Source organism: Hyla sarda, chromosome 6 (assembly GCF_029499605.1).
Source record: "Hyla sarda isolate aHylSar1 chromosome 6, aHylSar1.hap1, whole genome shotgun sequence".
NCBI lineage: Eukaryota > Metazoa > Chordata > Amphibia > Anura > Hylidae > Hyla > Hyla sarda.
In genome coordinates this window covers 116063684-116080863 of record NC_079194.1, presented here as the reverse complement: position 1 = coordinate 116080863, position 17180 = coordinate 116063684, and the positions used below count along the sequence as shown (strand labels likewise).

At 43.4% G+C, this 17180-nt stretch overlaps 1 protein-coding gene across 1 annotated transcript in view; it reads right to left on the bottom strand.

The window, feature by feature from the left end:
- QARS1 (glutaminyl-tRNA synthetase 1) overlaps positions 1 to 17180 on the bottom strand; it is a 100540-nt gene that overhangs the window by 39558 nt on the left and 43802 nt on the right. The window contains exons 8-9 of the mRNA XM_056524780.1: positions 5655 to 5726; positions 636 to 721 (exon numbers count right to left, since the gene is read on the bottom strand). Coding sequence (XP_056380755.1) covers positions 636 to 721; positions 5655 to 5726 — 158 coding nt within the window. The remainder of the gene's footprint in view (positions 1 to 635; positions 722 to 5654; positions 5727 to 17180) is intronic.

The window sequence follows — 17180 nt, the reverse complement described above, 5'->3', positions numbered from 1 at the left end:
AGGCTCACTATACCCTTTGTTATGTTCCGTGAGGGGTGTAGTTTCTAAAATGGGGTAACATGTGGGTATTTTTTCCCGTTTATGTCAGAACCACTGTAACCAGCAGCCACCCCTGTGCAAATCACCAGTTTAGGCCTCAAATGTACATAGTGCACTCTCACTCCTGAACCTTGTTGTGCGCCCGCAGAGTTATGCCCTCTGTCCTTAAGTAATATGACGCAAGGACGCCCCCCGTCCCCAACAAGTTAAATATGCTGTTAAGTGGGCAAAGTTGTAAAGAACTAACAAAACCCTCCGGCTGCATAACCCATTTACGATCTTTTGTAGCCTGTCTTTGGACCTATTCAATGTTATCAGTATCTATTTATGAGGTCTGCAGAACTGAACACAGTATTCCAGATGTGGCACCACATTATTATTATTATTTTTTTTTTTTTTTTAGTTCTTAATCAGACTAAATAGCCTCCCAGAAGTCTGCACTTTGGACCTCTCTAAGTTTAAATAAGACTGGGATATTTTAGGTTCTGAGAGGAGATAGTCATAAAAATCGAACTCTATTTCTCCAAGTTGGCCAAGCAGCCACTCGTATTGATGTAGAGGCTTTGGACCTACTCTGCCCACGTCTATCTTTTTACCTGCCCACCAGTGATCTCCAAATGTTTCTTCAGCAGATCCATTGTTTTGGGGGTTACAACATATCCTTCTGACTTGTAATTTTCCCCTAAGAAGGTGACAGAAACAAAGGAGTAAACATCGTGTTATATAACTTGGTCACTTTTCCAAAAGCAAATAACAGATAACTACTACCAGTGCAGAGAGGCCATACCATCCACAGTGGTAAACTGATCCGCACTGTAACGTCAGGATTGAAGTGGTCTTTATTCCTAGTTACTCAACTCTCCAGATACAATAGTCAATACTGACAGCAGTGCCTAAGTTTTACGGTAGGGTCACGTGTAGCTTGAAGCAGCAATCTGCCGCTACGAGCTGGGCGTATCCTCAGTGTACTACATATGTCGCGGCCGCTCTCACCTGACTAGTGATGTCATGTCTCGGCCACACTGCAACCTGGGTAAACCTGAGACCTGAGTAATTTTGTATGCTGTCAAAAAGAAATATTGGGGCAAAAATCACAGAAGAATTGTGAGACCACCATCACACACACACAGGTATATTACACTATATTATGAACTACACTAACTTTACAGCCCCTGTAGTATAGTCAAATAACAAATTCCTGGAAAACCCTTTTAAATGGGGGTGACTAGGTGATGTGTGGGATTATACAGTCAGGGGGTTGTGGATGTTTTACACTGAGGGGACGTAACACCTGATAGTCACACTCCTTATTAAAATCACATTCATGCCCATCTGAACGATTCACATACTTAGACAAATCTATAAACCCACATACAGTCATGGCCGTAAATGTTGACACCCCTGAAATTTTTTCTAGAAAATGAAGTATTTCTCACAGAAAAGGATTGCAGTAACACATGTTTTGCTATACACATGTTTATTCACTTTGTGTGTATTGGAACTAAACAAAAAATTGGGAGGAAAAAAAAAAGGCAAAATTGGGCAAACTCCAAAAATGGGCTGGACAAGATTATTGGCACCCTTAACTTAATATTTGGTTGATCACCCTTTGGAAAAAATAACTGAAATCAGTTGCTTCCTATAACCATCAATAAGCTTCTTACACCACTCAGCCGGAATGTTGGACCACTCTTCCTTTGCAAACTGCTCCAGGTCTCTCTTATTGGAAGGGAGCCTTTTCCCAACAGCAATTTTAAGATCTCTCCACAGGTGTTCAATGGGATTTAGATCTGGACTCATTGCTGGGCACTTCAGAACTCTCCAGCACTTTGTTGCCATCCATTTCTGGGTGCTTTTTTGACATATGTTTGGGGTCATTGTCCTGCTGGAAGACCCAAGATCTCGGACGCAAACCCAGCTTTCTTACACTGTGCTATACAGTGCGACCCAAAATCTGTTGGTAATCCTCAGATTTCATGATGCCTTGCACACATTCAAGGCACCCAGTGCCAGAGGCAGCAAAACAACCCCAAAACTAGGGCTGGGTGGTATACCGGTTCATACCGAATCCCTCCACGATATGAATTTTTCCCATTCCGCAATACTGGTTGGGCCCCTCCCCCCTCGAATGAATGAATTATCAGCCGCAGATGAGTTGCGGCGGTGCTTTAAAGTACAACTGTAGTGGTCAAAATGTTTTGCAACATCTGGAGGCACCCTGGTTGGGAAACACTGGTGTATGAACTACAACTCCCAGGAGACTACAGAGATACAATAGAGGTGTTGGTGAACTACAACTCCCAGGAGACTACTGAGATACAATAGAGGTGTTGGTGAACTACAACTCCCAGGAGACTACTGATACAATAGAGTTAGTGAACTACAACTCCCAGGAGACTACTGAGATACAATAGAGGTGTTGGTGAACTACAACTCCCAGGAGACTACTGAGATACAATAAAGGTGTTGGTGAACTACAACCCCCAGGAAACTACAGAGATACAATAGAGGTGTTGGTAAACTACAACTCCCAGGAGACTACTTGTGTGATTGAGTGTATACAGGAGAGCCGAGTGTGATTGTGTGCATACAGCAGAGCAGAGTGTGTGATCGTGTGTATACAGCAGAGCCAAGTGTGTGATCCAGTGTATACAGCAGAGCCTCTGCTCTGCTGTATACACTCACACACTCAGCTCTGCTGTATACACACGATCACACACTCGGCTCTGCTGCATACATATGATCACACACTCGACTCTGCTGTAAACACTCGATCACACACCCAGATCTGCTGTATACACTGGATCACACATGCTGAGATTTGTAGTCTTGCAACAGCTGGAGGCACCGCTGCAAATCCAAGCATGCACTAACAGCAGAAAGCTGACAGGGCATGCTGGGATGTGTAGTCTTGCAACAGCTGGAGTCACCCCTGGAATTCCCAGCATGCCCAAACAGCATAAAAAATAACTGGGCATGCTTGGAGTTGTAGTTGTGAAAAAGATGGAGGGACCCCTATCAGGACAGTTTTATAGACAAACAATTATGTTTTTTTTACCATTTTTACTTTCACTATCCACTTTCCAGTGCCGACACTGCCTATTCTAGCTATGCAGGCTGTCTGTCTACAGTGAGCACGGAGGTAGCTGCTTCATCACTGGACAGGAGCCAGCATGGGGAGGGGGAGATGAGCAGAAGGGGAGAGTATATGCATAGGGGAGGTAGATGTGGGCGTTACAATATAATAATTTGCTCGGGGGATAGAACAGGGGGAGGGCAGCAGCTTACAGGAAGTAAGCACAAGGCATGATGGGAGATGTAGTTTTACTTACACTTCTCCTCAGTAAGAACGGCTGGGCCAATTTTGACTGGGGAGACCTCGTTGGAAAGGTCTTTCAAAGACCTATTAAATGAGGTCAAAAAAGTTTTTTTGCCCAGCACTGCAGATGTCCTTTAAATGAAAGAGTTGTGGACGCCGGGCTTTATATGAATGACTTGCCAGCCACGGCGTTTAAATTAATGAGATGTGAGCTGCAGCAAGCTGTCACCTCCCTCTGCAAGCGCTAAAAGCCTGGCTTTTAGTGCTTGCATGAGGAACTGACAGCTTTCCGCTCACAACTTAAAGGAAAACGGTCAGATATTTTCTCCCGCACTATCCTGGTGGATAGTGCGGGAGACGCCGATTCCAACGAGCCCTACCTTGCCCGGATTCGCCTGGCCGTTCGCCCACAATTGTAGTTTTATTCTATGTGTATATATTGATTTAACTGGCACAGGCAGGGCTTCTGCAGGTTAACTGGCACTGATGTCAGCGTCGCTTATGAATATTCATCCCCCCTCCCTCCAGTTAGGAGCGGCGAAGAGAGGGAGAGCTGGAGGGAGGGGGGGGGATGAATATTCATAAGCGGTGCTGACGTCAGTGCAGAAGCCCTGCCCATGCCAGTTACAGCAAGATATACACATAGAATAAAACTACAATTGCGGGCGAAAGGCCGGGCGGATCCGGGTAAGGTAGGGCTCGTTTTAATCAGCGTCTCCCGCACTATCCTTCAGTATCTGTGGATAGTGCAGGAGAAAATATCTGACAGTTTTCTTTTAATAGTTTCCAGTGCCGTGGCCCGCAAGTCATTCATTTAAAGCACCGGCAGCCTGCAAGTCATTCATTTTAAAGTGCCACGGCCTGGAGGATAGGAGAGAGGGGGGGGGGGGGGGTGTTAGAGAAATATAGCAGCAGCGCCTGGGGTCATATATGATTAGTTCCTCGGGGGTGGGGAATACCATTAAATACCATGGAACCGCCATAACTTGCAAAAATACTGTGATATGCATTTTTGGTCATACTGCCCAGCTCTACCCAAAACATCATTGAACCTCCATATTTCACTGTAGCTACTGTGTTCATTTCTTTGTAGGCCTCATTCCGTTTTCGGTAAACAGTAGAATGATGTGCTTTACCAAAAAGCTCAATCTTAGTTTCATCTGTCCACAAGACATTTTCCTAGAAGGATTTTGGCAAAATGTAGTCTTTTATTAGAGGTCTGTGTCAGCAGTGAGGTCCTCCTGGGTCTCCTACCATAGAGTTTCATTTAATTTAAATGTCGACGGATAGTTCGCGCAGACACTGATTCTCCCTGAGCCTGCAGGACAGCTTGAATATCTTTGGAACTTGTTTGGGGCTGCTTATCCTCCATCCAGACTATCCTGCTTTGACACCTTTCATAAATTTTTCTCTTCCGTCCACGTCCAGGGAGATTAGCTACAGTGCCATGGGTTGCAAACTTCTTGATAATGTTGAGCACTGTGATCAAAGGCAAATCTAGATCTCTGGAGGTGGACTTGTAACCTTGAGATTGTTGATCTTTCTCCACAATTTTGGTTCGCAAGTCCTCACAGAGTTCTCTTCTATTTCTGTTGTCCATGCTTCGTGTGGCACACACAGAAACACAATGCAAAGACTAAGTGAACTGCTCTCCTTTTTATCTGCTTTCAGGTACGATTTTTATATTGCCCACACCTGTCACTTGCCACAGGTGAGTTTAAAGTAGCATCACATGCTTGAAACAATCTTATTTTTCTACAATTTTGAAAGTGTGCCAATAATTTTGTCCAGACCATTTTTGGAGTTTGATGTGACATTATGTCCAATTTGCTTTTTTTTCCTCCTTTTTGGTCTAGTTCCAATACACACAAAGGGAATAAACCTGTATAGTAAAACATGTGTTACTGCAATCCTTTTTCTGTGAGAAATACATTATCTTTTCTACATTTACGGCCATGACTATCTCGGGAACAGAAGGGCATATGAAGAAACTGTAAAAAGATGTTTGATCAGGACACCCTAAGCAATCTTATAGTAAAAAAAATGAGTTAGCCAAAGGTTCTCTTTAAAAAGGAGCCTGTCGCATGGTTTTGGCAGTATGAAACTAGTAAAAGGTTCCCTTTAATTCTTTACTGTAATCTATTGGAATGAATACATTACAGCTTTAACAACTGCCACAATGCTTGCAGTATATCACTAAACAGGTTGTTCCATTATGCTGAAGAGGGGAACTAGCCCTTTATGACAACCCTTAGTTGTTCTGATGAGTGACTGGTTTTAGCTGTGGATAACCTACCAGGCTTATGGAATTTCAAAGCCTCTCCTCTCAACTGCTCCATCAGAGACGTAGATTCTAGCTTCACTTCACCTGCAAAAAGAGAAAAATATTTTATACAGGGCCTACGTATTCTATAGTGCTGTATAACACTGTATCCAAGCCAGTCCCTGTAGTTGTTGATAAAATATAAATAAAGCTCATACGAGTGTCACAAATAGCAGGCACGGGTGTGGAAACTTAAAAAAAAAAAAAAAACTTGTCCACGGGACTAAAATGGAGCAAAATCTACTTGTCCCTCATGACGATCCAATTGTCTGGACCAATTTTCTCTTTTACACTCATTTTTTCCTCCTCGCCCTATAATAGCCATAACTAAACAATATAATGATACCTTTTAATTTTTCAATATCATTCTCCGAACCCCCCAAAAAATATTATAAATATATATATATATATATATATATATATATATATATATATATAGCAGGGGGGGGGGGAAATGATGAGGGAGGGGGAAGTGATAAGGGAGAGAGGAGGTAGGGAACATAAAAAAAATATATATAAAAAGCAGGGGAAAAGGGGGAATATGATGAAGCATGGGGTGGGAATGATGAGGCATGGGAAGAATCTCATAGGAGGAACATGATGGGGGGGGATGATGACACAGGGGGAAATGATGAGGGGGGGGGGGGGGGAAACCATCCTCTGCAGGCTGCTTCGGTCTCAGCATCATTCAGTCTGCAGCCATTACACTGTGCAGGGGCTGGGAAGAGAGATAAGCTCCTCCCCCTCTCACTCCTCTGTATTTCCTGCAGGCCGGGCTGAGTTTCTTGCACCTCCACCACAGGCCCGGACACCCACCCAATGCCTCCAGACCCCCTTGCCCACCCTGATGCTGCCCTTCATGGTAAGTAACTTTGAGGTGAGGAGGAGGAGGGGGGGGGGGGTCAGGAGACAGTGAGAGATAGAGGGGGACTCTTATCAGTGTTTCCCAGCAGAGGCCTCTAACTGTAGTAAAACTACAACTCCCAGCTTGTATTTGGCTTTGTGGGCATACTGGGAATTGTAGTTTTACAACAGCTGGAGGCACCCTGGTTGGGGAACACTGATCTGTCTATATCCTATCTATCTATCTCATGCCTATCTATCTATATCATATCTATCTATATATCTCATACCCATCTATCGCATATCTATCTATCTCCTATCTATCTTTCTATCTATCCCACTGCTGCCAGCATCTATTTTTCATTTATTTACAGCCTATTTAGACGCCGAGACAGAGGATAAGTTATAGATTGTAGGGGGTCCTAGCGCTCGGATGCCCCACAATCTCCTCAACAGGGCCCCTGCAGTCTGCTGTAAGGGGGTGTGCTGAACCCTGCACGGAGTGCCGGCCGACATGCCCCCTCCATGTATCCCATGTGTTGGCCGCGGCTTCCTGCGGGGGACATTGGAATGGCCACTTACGGCAGACTGACAGGGCCCCGTTATGTGCCCCTCACTTATAAACCCCCCTGTCTTGTACCGCTAACAAATAATGTGCTCTGATTTATAATGCCCCCTTTTATGTGCCCCTTACTTAAAATGCCCCCTGAGGGTGCAGGACAGGGGGCATTTTATGTGAGGGGAACATAACGGGGCATTATAAGTCGAAGCACATATGTTAGCAGCCCAAGACAGGGGGGCATTATAAGTGAGGGGCACATGACAGGGGGGCTCCTCACGTATAATGCCCCCCTTTCATGTGCCCCTCACATTTAATGCCCCCCTGTCATGTGCCCCTCACTTATGCCCCCTGTTATGTGCCCCTTACTTAAAATGCCCCCTGAGGGTGCAGGGCAGGGGGCATTATATGTGAGGGGAACATTGCAGGGGCATTAAATGTGAGGGGCACATGACAGGGGGGCATTATAAGTGAGGGGCACATGACAGGGGGGCATTACAGGCCCTTACTTATAATGCCCCCCCCCCCCCCTGTCTAGAGTCGCTAACATAATGTACTTCGACTTATGCCCTGTTATGTGCCCCTTACTTAAAATGCCCCCTTGAGGGAGCAGGACGGGGGAATTATATGTGAGGGGAACATTGCAGGGGCATTATAAGTGAGGGGCACAGCACGGGGGAATTATATGGTAGGGGCACAGGACAGAGGGAATTGTTATTATGAGGGGGGAACAGGACAGGTCATAGTTATATGTGCAGGCACAGGATGGGGCATTATTACTATATATGAGGGACACAGATTATAAGGAATTTCTGGGGTAGTACGGTTTTCATAAGCCACAATACATCACGGTATTGTATTCAGAGGGATATTTAGAGCGTACAGTGTGTGGTAGTATTATATTCTGAGGTTACAGTGTGTGGCAGTATTATATTCAGGGGTACATTGTGTGGCAGTATTATATTCAGGGGTACAGTGTGTGGTAGTATTATATTCAGTGGGTACAATGTGTGGTAGTATTATATTCAGTGGGTACAATGTGTGGCAGTATTATTCATTGGGTACAGTGTGTGGGCAGTATTATATTCAGTGGGTACAATGTGTGGCAGTATTATATTCAGTGGGCACAATGTGTGGCAGTATTCAGTGCGTACAGTGTGTGGTAGTATTATATTCTGAGGTTACAGTGTGTGGCAGTATTATATTCAGGGGTACAGTGTGTGGGCAGTATTATATTCAGAGGTAAAGTGTGTGGCAGTATTATATTTAGGGGTACAGTGTGTGGCAGTATTATATTTAGGGGTACAGTGTGTGGCAGTATTATATTCAGTGGGTACAGTGTGTGGCAGTATTATATTCAGTGGGTACAGTGTGTGGCAGTATTATATTCAGTGGGTACAGTGTGTGGCAGTATTATATTCAGTGGGTACAGTGTGTGGCAGTATTATATTCAGTGGGTACAGTGTGTGGCAGTATTATATTCAGTGGGTACAATGTGTGGCAGTATTATATTCAGTGGGTACAATGTGTGGCAGTATTATATTCAGTGGGTACAATGTGTGGCAGTATTATATTCAGTGGGTACAATGTGTGGCAGTTTTATTCATTGGGTACAATGTGTGGCAGTATTATATTCAGTGGGCACAATGTGTGGCAGTATTCAGTGCGTACAATGTGTGGCAGTATTATATTCAGTGTGTACAATGTGTGGCAGTATTATATTCAGTGGGTACAATGTGTGGCAGTATTATATTCAGTGGGTACAGTGTGTGGCAGTATTATATTCAGTGGGTACAGTGTGTGGCAGTATTATATTCAGTGGGTACAGTGTGTGGCAGTATTATATTCAGTGGGTACAGTGTGTGGCAGTATTATATTCAGTGGGTACAGTGTGTGGCAGTATTATATTCAGTGGGTACAGTGTGTGGCAGTATTATATTCAGTGGGTACAGTGTGTGGCAGTATTATATTCAGTGGGTACATTGTGTGGCAGTATTATATTCAGTGGGTACATTGTGTGGCAGTATTATTCAGTGGGTACAATGTGTGGCAGTATTATTCAGTGGGTACAATGTGTGGCAGTATTATTCAGTGGGTACAATGTGTGGCAGTATTATATTCATTGGGTACAATGTGTGGCAGTATTATATTCATTGGGTACAGTGTGTGGCAGTATTATATTCAAAGGGTAAAGTGAGTTGTAGTATATTCGGAGGGTACAGTGTGTCAGAATTATATTCAAAGGATAGGATGTTTGGCAGTTTTATAATAATACATGTTTTCATATAGAGGTTCAGAATCAGCTGACATAGTGAGGAGCCGTCTGGGCATAAAGTTCTTCAGCGAGAACATTTAGCTGGACCCGGTGGTATGTACCATCTGAATTAGATAAGGAAAGACTATAGAGAAGACGTCACCTAAAGTCACTGATATCATTGTGTATTGTCCTGACTGTCCCATCAGAGCTGTTGTCACTTGTAAGTTTTGCAGTAATGATGGGTGAAACAACAACTCCCAGCATAACCTTACCACTACTTAGGTCATACTGGGAGCTGTAGTTTTAAATTGTAAAAACTTCTTTAGCGCTTTCCCATTCTGTGGCAATTGGTGTATTTGATTATTATACTGGATACATTTAATAATTTGTAGGTTCTTTAAGAAACACCTTATTTTCTGTCCACCAAAACAAAATTCTCTAATAGTGCCCCTCCCGAGACTAGACTCTGGATCCGCCCCGGTCTCGGGCGGCCGCCCCAAAAGTCAGGACTCTGCAGCTAGCCTCTGTCAGAGCGTGCCCTGTGTGCAGCCCCGTCGGCCGGCTCCACACAGCTCCAGTCGGGTCATGTGGTATAGGGGGGACGTGACTTTCTGTGTAGCGCGGCGGCGAGGCAGCATCCTCCCTCTGTCTGCCTCCCTCAGAAGAAGACTGTGCCTCCCAAAATCAGCAGTGTGTCATCCGGTAGGTGTAGCAATGGCCTGGCCTGCCTGCCTCTGGGGACTCAATTTCTGTGACAGAAAAAGGAAGAAAGGAAGGGTTGGGGGAGAATGGAGGGGGGGGGGGGGGGGGGGATGAACATGAACTATATGCCTCTGGAACTTGGAAATGAGAGATGTGGGAAGGGCCAGGGAGAGACAAATGACAGGGGTGACTGATGGCCATCATGGAGGGGGGGGGGGGGATGATTATGAATTATGTACTCATATGAGAGATGTGAACTGTGAACAGGGCAAAAAGAAAGGGGTGACTGATGGCCATCATGGGAGGGGGGTTGGTGATTATGAATTAAGTGTGCCTAACTATGGAAATGAGATATGTGAACAGGGCAGGGTAAAAAGAAAGGCGTGATGGCCATCATGGAGGGGGGGGGGGGAATGTGACATGAGGGGGGGAGAAATGTGACACGAGGGGCAGAAATGTGACACGAGGGGCAGAAATGTGACACGAGGGGGTGAAATGTGACACGAGGGGGTGAAATGTGACACGAGGGGGTGAAATGTGACACGAGGGGGTGAAATGTGACACGAGGGGGTGAAATGTGACACGAGGGGGTGAAATGTGACACGAGGGGGTGAAATGTGACACGAGGGGGTGAAATGTGACACGAGGGGCAGAAATGTGACACGAGGGGCAGAAATGTGACACGAGGGGCAGAAATGTGACACGGAGGGGCAGAAATGTGACACGGAGGGGCAGAAATGTGACACGGAGGGGCAGAAATGTGACACGGAGGGGCAGAAATGTGACACGGAGGGGCAGAAATGTGACACGGAGGGGCAGAAATGTGACACGGAGGGGCAGAAATGTGACACGGAGGGGCAGAAATGTGACATTGTGGGATTGACATAAAAAGGGTTGATGTGAAAAGGGGGGTGTGGACATAAAATTGCGGAATATCGTTATCTAGGAGCCAGCAAAATAAGTTAGTGGCCAGGTTCTGAGGTCAATATATAACAGTACCAGTGAGGACTATGAGTGTGTTTTCACATACTTTTATATGTACTTTTTTAGTTGTATCTTGATTTTTATTTCATTTTATGTTGTAATTTTTTACTTTTATTCAACTTGACTGCAGAGCCAGTGCAATGTGTGCATGCCTGTTTTATTACTTTTACTTCTTGCCTACTGTTTGGGTGTATCCATCAAGGTGGAGAACCCTGCTTAAAATAACCATGATGAGCCCCACTAATTTTATAATACTATTTACACACACATAAGATGCCATATATGCGTCATCCACAGATAAATACCAGTGAGTCATCCACAGATCCCAATTTGTCACGATGTAATTTAAATTGTAAGGCAAACTTTACGGAATTTAACGTTATCGATAAATATTGTTCTAAAGTTTTTGTTTTATTAGTTGTGTTATTTGTATCCTCCCGACCTACGTGGATACTTGCATGCAGAATATTCTCTATAAACTTATTGAAACTAAAAACAGTGTACCATCCTATGTATTTTCGGTTTTAAAAATGTGGCTCTCAAAATAAATTTCAATTGTGGTTTTGGCGAGATTTGGCTCAGTTGAAAAAAAGGGTTGCCCACCACTGCCTTAGGGTAATACACAAGGCGCCGTCAGTCGGTACTTTAGAGTTACCACGGTTTTTGGTCTGGGTGAAAAACCGTACACTTTTTTTTTCATGCGAGTCAATGGAAACCGTACAGAACCGTATGTGTGTACGGTTCCATCCCGTTTTTGACACCAAAAGTTTTTTCTCTTGGCATTTTAATAAAACAAGTGAAACTTTATTCACAATGGAGTGAAAAGTTAAAAACAAACTTTTTTTCTTCAAAATGGATGCAACCGTACATGATTTTGAATCATATATGGGTTAAAATTTGTACACACGTTTTGATACAGTTTAGTCAGGTTTTGAGGAATCTCTTTCATCAAAAACCTGATACGGACACTGTATTGCAAAAACGTGATGTGAACCCAGCCTAACTTATGACTCCACAATAAAGTGCATAACTCCAGATAATTGTATTATATCCAAGTAAATGTCTAACCGTTCCAGGCTTGGAAATGAGGTGCAATGAGTGTCTATACATGTCTTATCCTTATATCGTACATACCGGCACAGATAAATATCCAAACAGACAAGGTTTTGTACAGGGCGATATCTGCCCGATATCTCTTAGTCATAATATTGTCCGACACAGCGATAAGTAGATTGTATTCAACTCTCCCTCAGGAGGAGTAATAGAGGTGCTGCACACCTCTCACCTCGTGGGAGCTCGGGATGTTTGGGAGTAGATAATTGCGCTGTGTATCTGTAGATGTTGGCGGCGCGGCTGGCTGGATTAGCGATCCTCATATGCTCACGGTTTACGTGTTTGCCAGTTGTAGATAACGTGAAGACTTTGCTAGCAGCACTGGGCTAGCGTCCTCGTGGATGCAGAGCATCTGCTCGGATCACTCTGATGACAGAGGAGGATGCAGGATAATGCTCAATGATAAGCTTGGATCACTCTGGTTCCAGGTGATTGTTAACAGCTCAGTAGAAGTGGATATTCGTGGTGGCGAGAAAATATCAAGATATAGATGGTATTACTAGACTTTGTATACAGTGCTAGAAACTGGACGCGTTTCAGAACCAGCCATAGGTTCCTTCTTCAGCAGTAGTTAGCTAACCACACTACCATTAATATCCACTTCTACTGAGCTGTTATCAATCACATGGAACCATCCTCATTAGAGTGATCCGAGCACACGCTCGGCATCCACGAAGACGCTAGCCCTAGCCCAGTGCTGCTAGTGAAGTCTTCACGTTACGTACAGCTGACAAACACAGAGCGCGAGCATACAGGGATCGCTAATCCAGCCGGCCACGCCACCAACATCTGCAGATACACAGCACAATTTTCTACTCACAGACACCCAGAGCCCCAACGAGGCGAGAGGTGCGCAGCACCAGATCTATTGCTCCTCCGGAGGGAGAGGTGAATACAATCCACTTATCGCCTTGTCGGACAATATCACTAAGTGATATTGGGCAAATGTCCCCCTGTACAACACCTTGTCTGTTTGGATATTTATCTGTGCCGGAATGTGCGATATACATATCTAGACACTCATTGCACCTTATTTCCAAGCCTGGAACCGTTACAGACATTTACTTGGATATAATACAATTATCTGGAGTTATGCACTTTTTTGTGATATCATAAAAGTAAGGCTGGGTTCACATCATGTTTTTGCAATACACTTCCCGTATTGTATACATTTTCAATTTGAAAACCGTACAGAACCGTATTGAAAACCGTATGCATTGACTTTCCATTGAAATCTGTATGCATCCGTTTTGCATCCTGTACGGTTCTGTCCCGTTTTTTTCCGTACCCAAAACCGTAGCCTACTACGGTTTTTGGTCTGGGTGAAAAACCATATTGAAATGTATTCATTTTTTTTTAAATTCACATGGGAGTCAATGGGAACAGTACAGAACCGTATGTGCGTACGGTTCCATCAGGTTTTCACCACACAGTTTTTTACTTTGCACAGTTTTTTTTCATGGAATTTCCATCAAACAAGTGAAACTTTATTTATAATGGAGTGAAAAGTTAAAAACGTATCCTTTTTTCTTAAAAAACTAGTGCAACCAGGTTAAAATGTGTGCACATGTTTTGATACAGTTTAGGTCAGGTTTTGAGGAAGGTTTATTTTTTTATTTTTTTTAAATCAAAAACCTGATTCAGGAACTGTATTGCAAAAACCAGGTATGGACCCAGCCTTACTCCAGTCATTCATAGCGATCATAGACTTTTCTAACTAGTGACTATAATTGGTGATATTCTACGTATTGGCTATATTTAATATCTACAGTGTGCAATATTCATGTGATTTTATTTGTGGCTATTTTAAGGGGTGGTTTACAAGGGCCCTGTGAACCACCTATTTATGCATTTTATTTTATGCATATTAAATTATCCCAATATCTATTGACTTTTGAGCTCCAACATATTTTAACTTTCCTTGCATTTTTACACCGTGGGTATAGGTGTTGGGTTGGGTTGCTCAGTATAGCCAGAGACATTTAGTATCAATTGAGCCATATCCATATTTTTACAATTTTTTACTCAACCATCCACTAGACAGCAGCATTTAGTCATTTCCTGGGATTCTACATCCTTCCTATAATGTATATACATTGTATTACAGGAGATTTCCAGGAAATTCTAACTAATCTCAGTCCTGGTTTTCTAGGAATCTTGGAGCTATGCGAGTGCCGTCAGAGCGGCAGAGAGATGTTTGCATGGGAACTGAACGAAGCTCAGGACTTCACTGGTATTTTAATCATTATATAGCACCCAATTAGGAAGATTATTTTATCCAACAGAGGATTAGATACTGGGGATAAAGAAAAAACTAAAGAGCTGGGACTTTATACTATCACATGTGGTCACCGACTGAGGCCTACAGGGAGAAAAATAAATAAAAAAAAAAAAAACACATTCTGGTCTTTGTGGTGCCACAGACTGAGAGGTCTACACCACAGTTCATTGTGCCACATAGCTGGGGTTTTAATAACTAATGCTGGATATAAAAGCCAAATTGTTAAGTATGAAAGGTTTTCTTCTCTTCTATCCTATAATTCCATTTTGTAGTAATGAGTAGAAGCCGAGAGAACCACATGGAAAATCAGCCCGTGCACTGAGCCATCATTATCCTGACCATCGGCTGTCAACTTAGAAAAACACGGGCGTGCCTTAAAAATGGAGAGTGACAGGCCATCAATGCCCCCCTTCCCCACTGACTACTCATTCAGTGCCTTCCCTTAAGTGGAACAATTACAAAGAAAATAGTCAGCAGGACAATTGAGTGCCTGTGCGCTCTGCAGACCACCATGCTGCATCAAGTGTTACCATAGAATAGGATATACACTCCATCAATGGTGCGAGATTATCAAATATTCTGAATTATCAGAGCTATAGAACAAAATACATAAAATATAGCCTACCTACACTAAAGCAAAGCCCATATGGGGGTGGAGATTGCATAGTAATTGCCCCTTTACTAGGTTTTGTATCAAAGGCTTTTCCCAAATGTTTACATGAAGACACACCACTGTGCTGCAATAATAAAAGTAAACAACTAGAAATAAAAAGCAAGTCAATGACTGCCCAGCATCGTTCTGTTTATTTTAAACTAGATAAAAACATTCTCATTGTCTTTCCTAATATTTATATATTGGTCAGAGCTTTTTATTTTATATACTTTTTTTTTTTAATACAGAGCTACAAATATATTGGGTTTAACTAAATGTAGTTACATAATAAAATTATGCCTGCCTATGTCCACCACTAGGGGGTGCTTACTACAAACAGTTATTAAAGGGGTACTCCACTGGCCATTTATTTCCGAACGCTGTTTTTGCGCTGCGGGGGGTCGGCCACACCCCTCGTGAATTCACGGCCACACCCCCTCAATGCCAAGCCCCCTCCCATAGACTTGCATTGGGGGGGAATGGCTGTGACATCACGAGGGGAGTGGCTGACCCCCGCAGCAGGAAAACAGTGTTCGAACATTTAGTTTGCAATGCTGGCCAGTGGCGTACCCCTTTAAAAACCACCCTTGGCACATGGATCAGACATGTGAAACGTTTTTGATCGCATCGGGTCTCAGTAGTGAGCTGCACTTGTGAGTTGTTAGCAAAGAAAGCAGGCGGTATTGTGCTCCAATCCCTGACCGGCAAAGAGATCTGTACATTTGAGAAATGTCAGAAAGTGGAGCACAATGCCACCCACTTCCCTGGATGATAGCATCAGGTCTTAGCAGTGAGCTGTGATTGTGAGTTATCACCAACTGTTTACATGTCTGATCAACATGTCAAAACTTGCTTTTAATGACAGTAAAAAGTCTAATGCAAGATTTGATCACTATAAAAATATATTTAAAAAAAGGCAGCCTAGCAAAAAAATGTTTTCTAAAAACATAGCCAGGCTGTCTGCTTAAAGGGAATCTTACATCAGTTTCACTTGCACTAACCTGTTGGTACAGGCTTGTAGTACGTGAGACACTGATACAGTACTTACCATCCGCAGATCCATGCCTTGCTACCATATAACAAATAACTAGAAGAACGAATGGAGGCACAGATCTGTTGACGATGATTACTATCATTGTTATTAGTGTCACCCACACTACAAAGCCTGTACCAATTGGTAAGTGCCGGTGATCCTGATGACAGATTTCCTTTAACAAAAAAAAAAAAAAAAAAAAAAAAACACACACCCTATCCTTCCCTCCCTCGGTCCTCACGTAGACTCTGGTATTTCTGATCCTGGTCTTCACTGGACAATGTGATGTACTGGGCCCCAACAGAAGAAAGTGAAGAATACCTGAGACTGGGAGCAGCGATCCGAGAGGCTACAGGAACTGAGGGAGGTAAGTATACGATTTTATTGTTTAGGCGGGCAAGCCTGTCCACATTTTTAGAAAAACTCTTCGTTGGAAAACTCCTTTAAAAAATTGTGTGTGTTAGAGGGAACCTGTCACATTGAAATTGCAGTTCATCTTCAGGCACCATGTTACAGAGCAGGAAAGGGTGAGCAGATTGATATCAATGAATCCACAAAAGGGCTCATTAGACAGGCAAAAAAACAAGTGAGAACATATAGCAAAAAAGGGACTCTCCTATCAAAGGCCATCCTTTTTAAAATACAGATGCTATGATGTTCAATTGAGGCATGTAGAGCTCAATCCAAGCCACAGCTAAGTTTACTGGGGGAAGCTGCTGCCAGCCAGGCATTCCCATACAGGTGTAATGTATTAAATGGCACTGCACATACTACAAAGATGGTGTGGGTCCACTTAACAGCACGTGTCGGCAGTAGAAGTCCCATACCAGTCTTCACATAATCGTGCAGAGGCTTCATGAGAAGAGAACAGAAGTCCATTCCAAGTACAGTCCCCAGGGTCTAAATTAAAACCACACACAGCAGATATAATCCTTCACTACTACCGGAAAGGAAATTGCAGTCTAGTTAAGCCCATTCTGTCTTCAGTGCTAGCCAGGAGCGTGCCCAGAAATTCAGAGGAGTTCTGAAGGATTAGAAAAATATAGCTGCTTTCCTCCAAAAACAGCACCACATC